The sequence below is a fragment of the Gossypium raimondii genome, chromosome 3, assembly GCF_025698545.1.
Source record: "Gossypium raimondii isolate GPD5lz chromosome 3, ASM2569854v1, whole genome shotgun sequence".
In the NCBI taxonomy this organism is placed as follows: domain Eukaryota; kingdom Viridiplantae; phylum Streptophyta; class Magnoliopsida; order Malvales; family Malvaceae; genus Gossypium; species Gossypium raimondii.
In genome coordinates, this window is record NC_068567.1 from 55,589,891 (window position 1) to 55,594,290 (window position 4,400).

General features: G+C 39.4%; 1 protein-coding gene across 1 annotated transcript; it reads left to right on the plus strand.

Moving 5' to 3' along the window:
• The first annotated feature begins 310 nt into the window (after positions 1-310).
• On the plus strand, positions 311-3,005 carry LOC105794798 (glycerophosphodiester phosphodiesterase GDPD1, chloroplastic). Its single transcript, XM_012624118.2, has 8 exons — positions 311-558; positions 646-830; positions 1,455-1,514; positions 1,606-1,686; positions 1,764-1,964; positions 2,070-2,165; positions 2,270-2,466; positions 2,540-3,005. Exons 1-8 carry the CDS (start codon positions 456-458, stop codon positions 2,775-2,777), a joined length of 1,161 nt encoding a protein of 386 aa, XP_012479572.1. The 5' UTR covers positions 311-455; the 3' UTR covers positions 2,778-3,005.
• The last annotated feature ends 1,395 nt before the right edge of the window (positions 3,006-4,400 follow it).

Below are 4,400 nucleotides of genomic sequence, written 5' to 3' on the forward strand. Positions count from 1 at the left end.
TAAGATTTAAATATTATTTTTTATTATGATAAAATTGATTATCAATATCTTCACTTAATAAAGGAATAATTTCTTTATCTATTAATTTTTTTGACTATGTTTATCAACAAGTGAAACTAAAATAAGTAATATAACTAACGGATAACCAAAAATAGAAGAAAAGAAAAAACATGGTAAAAATGTAAACGACCGTCATTTTCTCCTGTCCTCTACCTACGGAATATTCCATCTTAAAGTTTCAAGTGTTCTCCCTCCAAAATAAATCTATAAATAAATGGCCGAATATTCCAAAGAGATGAAAAATGTTTCTGGAGTCGGTTTAACTTCTCCACTTCCCATCTTTGTTTTTCATGTTATCTTGTTAAACAGTTCCTATGCCTGTTTCCACCGTCACCTCACCCCTTTCTTAAATTCAATGAATCTTAGCCAATTCATTAGAAAAGAATAGACAAGATATGGCCATGGCTCTCAAAGCGGTTCATGTTTGCGATGTGCCTAATCTTGATCTAGTCCCTGAGAATGCTGCATTAGCACTCTGCTCAACTCGTTTCCGAGCAGGTAAAGTTGTTGAATTTTCAATCCCCACCCAACCTATCTTTTCTTTTTAGCTTAAAAGATCTTGGTTTAATGGGGGTATATGAATAGGTGTTAATGATGATAAAATATGCGAATGCAACATTCCCAAGTTTCTAGTAGTGGGTCACAGAGGGAACGGAATGAACATGTTGCAATCGCCTGATCCCAGAATGAAATCCATCAAAGAGAATTCTATTCTTTCTTTCAATGAGGCGGCTAAGTTTTCTATCGATTTCATTGAATTTGACGTTCAGGTGAGCCTATCATCTCTCTCCTCCCTTTCACCGAACATAGCGTGTCCCGGTATAAGACCGGCGGCATGCCCCGCAATTAAACTAACTTCCACGTTTCTCTCAAATCCGCCGATGGTTTTTGAGTGAGAGAGAGAGAGAGCAAACATTTGTCTTTAGTATTATTTACTCTTTCTTAGAACCTCCTTTACCAAACTAAGAAAAGAAGCGGTGAGGTTCTGTCTCTATTCGCCGCGAAATTGATAACCAGTTTTAATGGTGACTCGTAATGTTGATCTGGATGAGGTTGTTGTCTCATGCCCGGTAGGTCGTCAGGTGGCCCGGCCAACCCCACAATGAAAGAGATCCCACTTTCAACCCTGTTTAGCTGGTCCAAACCTTAACCTTTGATGTCTAATTCATTTTTTGTTTCATTCAGCATTCATTGTCGAATCAGTTATGAATCTGCTTTTTTCAGATTTTGGGGCACTGATCGGTTTACTTTTGTTTTCTTTGAATTGCCTTCTTTGGTGGTGTTTTTCTTTTTCCTTCTTTTTTCTCTTTAAAAAAAAAAAAAACTACATGGATGAACAAAGAACCTTTAGACGGATCTTGTAAACAAATACCAAAAAAACCTATTTGTTGTAGGTGACGAAAGATGATTACCCTGTCATTTACCATGACAACTTCGTCCTCCATGAAGAAAAGGTTAGCTATTTTCACCTTTCCTCTCATAGTTTTGCATGATTCATACCCTATAATTGGTTAAGTTGCTAAATATTTTGGGTGTCAATTCCAGGGTGTCATTGTTGAGAACAGAGTTACAGAACTTGCTTTGGCTGAATTTCTTTCCTATGGACCTCAGAAACACCCTGGAAGTGTAATGATCTTTGATCTTTCTCTTTTGATCGACCATGTTCTTTTTTTGGTCTTTTGATTGACTAGTTTGCAATTCAGGAGGGAAAACCGCTTTACAGGAAAACAAAAGATGGAAGGTTCTTCGAGTGGAAGGTTGAAAAAGATGCTCCTCTGTGTACACTTGAAGAGGCTTTCCATGATGTCGATCAATCGGTGGGCTTTAATGTTGAATTGAAGTTTGATGATTTTATTGTTTATAAGGAAGAGGAACTCTCACGTATACTTAAAGCTATCTTGAAGGTAAATGCTTGTTTTAGCCTTCTGCTGGTGGGGAACTCGAGACATTTTAACATTTACATTATGGTTTTTAACTAATGGATGCCGGGTTCTAAAATTCATGACCAGGTGGTGTTTGAGAATGCAAAGGGCAGACAAATCTTGTTTTCTAGCTTTCAACCTGATGCAGCCCGGTTGATTAGAAAATTACAGAGCACATACCCCGTAAGTGCAGATTTTCGGGTTCCAATTGATCTTGGTTTGCCAACACTGACATTTAAGCACATACATTGTTGATTGAGGCTTCTTTTTGTTAATATTGATATCAGGTATATTTTCTCACCAATGGGGGAAGTGAAATTTACACAGACATAAGGAGGAATTCCTTGGAGGAGGCTATTAAGCTCAGCCTTGAAAATGGCTTGCAGGGGATCGTATCCGAAGTCAAAGCAGTGTTTAGAAATCCTGGAGCGGTTGGAAGAATCAAAGAATCAAAGCTTTCCCTCATGACCTACGGTCAATTAAAGTAAGTTAAAACAGTTGTTAAAGCATTATTTGTTTCGGAATTGTATTCGCCTAATCCGTGCATTGTTTTGCAGTAATGTCCCGGAGGTTGCATACATGCAACATCTAATGGGTGTTGAGGGAGTTATTGTGGACCTGGTTAAGGAGATTAGTGAGTCAGTATCAGATTTAACCCATGCAAAGGAGGGAGAAGAGAAAAGCATGTATGGAGAGGAGGATGGGAAGAAGGAAGTGAAAGCAAAGCCACAATTTTCCAAGGATGAACTCTCCTTCCTATTGAAGCTAATACCAGAGCTGATGATTCAGGCTTGATTTAAGCATATCTAATATTTGGATACCCTCAAAAGTAGAAAGAATATATGATGGAGAGAGTTGTGTTCCCATGTAAACTGTTGTTGGTTGTTCATTAGACAAAAAAAAAAACCTCATAGCTTATGATTGTGAAGTTGGAGATCGCGTGACATCAAAGACGGTGGTTATGCTTCTTTTCTTTTATAATTACACGAGACAATGAATTTACAGAACTTTTTTACATTACAACTGAATACCATAGATACACCTAAGCAGATTGAAGCAATAAGACATTGCAAGGTGTTGTATTATATGATGATACATTTTGTCCGTTAAAACTAACCAGAGTGCTATTGTCTTTTAATTTCGTTTCGAAGTTTTGCGAATAGATACCATGAACCAATATAAAGTGTCAATCAATGAATTCAGTGAGCAAATCGCTTGATCATATTTTTTCAAAGAAAATGTCGTTCAAAGAATTTTCAGACCCCAAACTTCCACCGTTGCCATTACCTACAAACCTCCTGCACCCGTTTGAGCCGATCAGCCCCTTCACCTTAAGAGTGGTTTTGAATATGGATAATGCCTCCATATTGAGCACCTCTCAATAGAAGAGCCATTTTTTCTTTTGTTTTGAGATTTAACGAGTTCCAGACCTATTTTTCTTTGAGGCACACACAACAAACCATTTAACTTTCACAATTCTCCTCCTTGTGTCTTCACCACCCGACAAATATCTTCTTCTAATCTTTCGTTTCTTTGCAGACTCCCTTGGGCGGTAAACCTATTAGACTGGGGCGCAGATAGTACCACATTTACCAACATTACCCTTCCACCCAACCTTAGAATTTTACTTCTCCAGAGACAATTTTTCAGCAAATTTGTCTATAATCGGTTTTCATACTTCTTACTTGGATTAACCAGATCCGCCAAGGTAACATGATAGTTGTTTTTTAGATTCCCAACCTACCACCTATAACTGGTTTTTCTTTTCAAGTAAGGATATCAAGATGTCCAAAGATTGAACTCATGACTTAGGGCTCCTTTGAATGGGCGTTGGCCTCCTCGCCGGCTCCCTTGTCATCAGGTCACCGACTTCATTGACCTTCCGGCACTCGGCAAGCGTCAACCCCTATACATGGTCTTACAATTTTGCAAAGACCTATGTTTTTGGTAAATAGTCGCCCGGGCCTGGTCACTGCGACCCCCATTGTGAGGAGGCACCCGTTCTCTCGTAACTTCGGGGCTATTTTGCCGAGTTCCTTAGAAAGAGTTGTCTGCTCCCCTAGGTATTCTCTACCTACCCACCTGTGGGGGTTTCGGGTACAGGTACCCTTTTGTTGAAGGTCGTTTGAGCTTTTCCTGGGAGTATAACATGGGTTACTTCAGCATCGTAGCGCCTGGTACTCAAACATTGGCTCGGGGAATTTTCTCTACCCCTTCTTACCCTGAAAAAGTAGGGGCACCTTACATCCTTGAACCGATAACCATCTTTTGACTAACCTAGCCTCCTCTGTCCCTCGGGACCAACAAGGGATAGTATAAGAATATTCACCTGTTGTCCATCGACTATGCCTTTTGGCTTGATCTTAAGCCCTGACTCACTTTCCATGGACGAACCTTACGGAGGAATCGTTGGGTTTT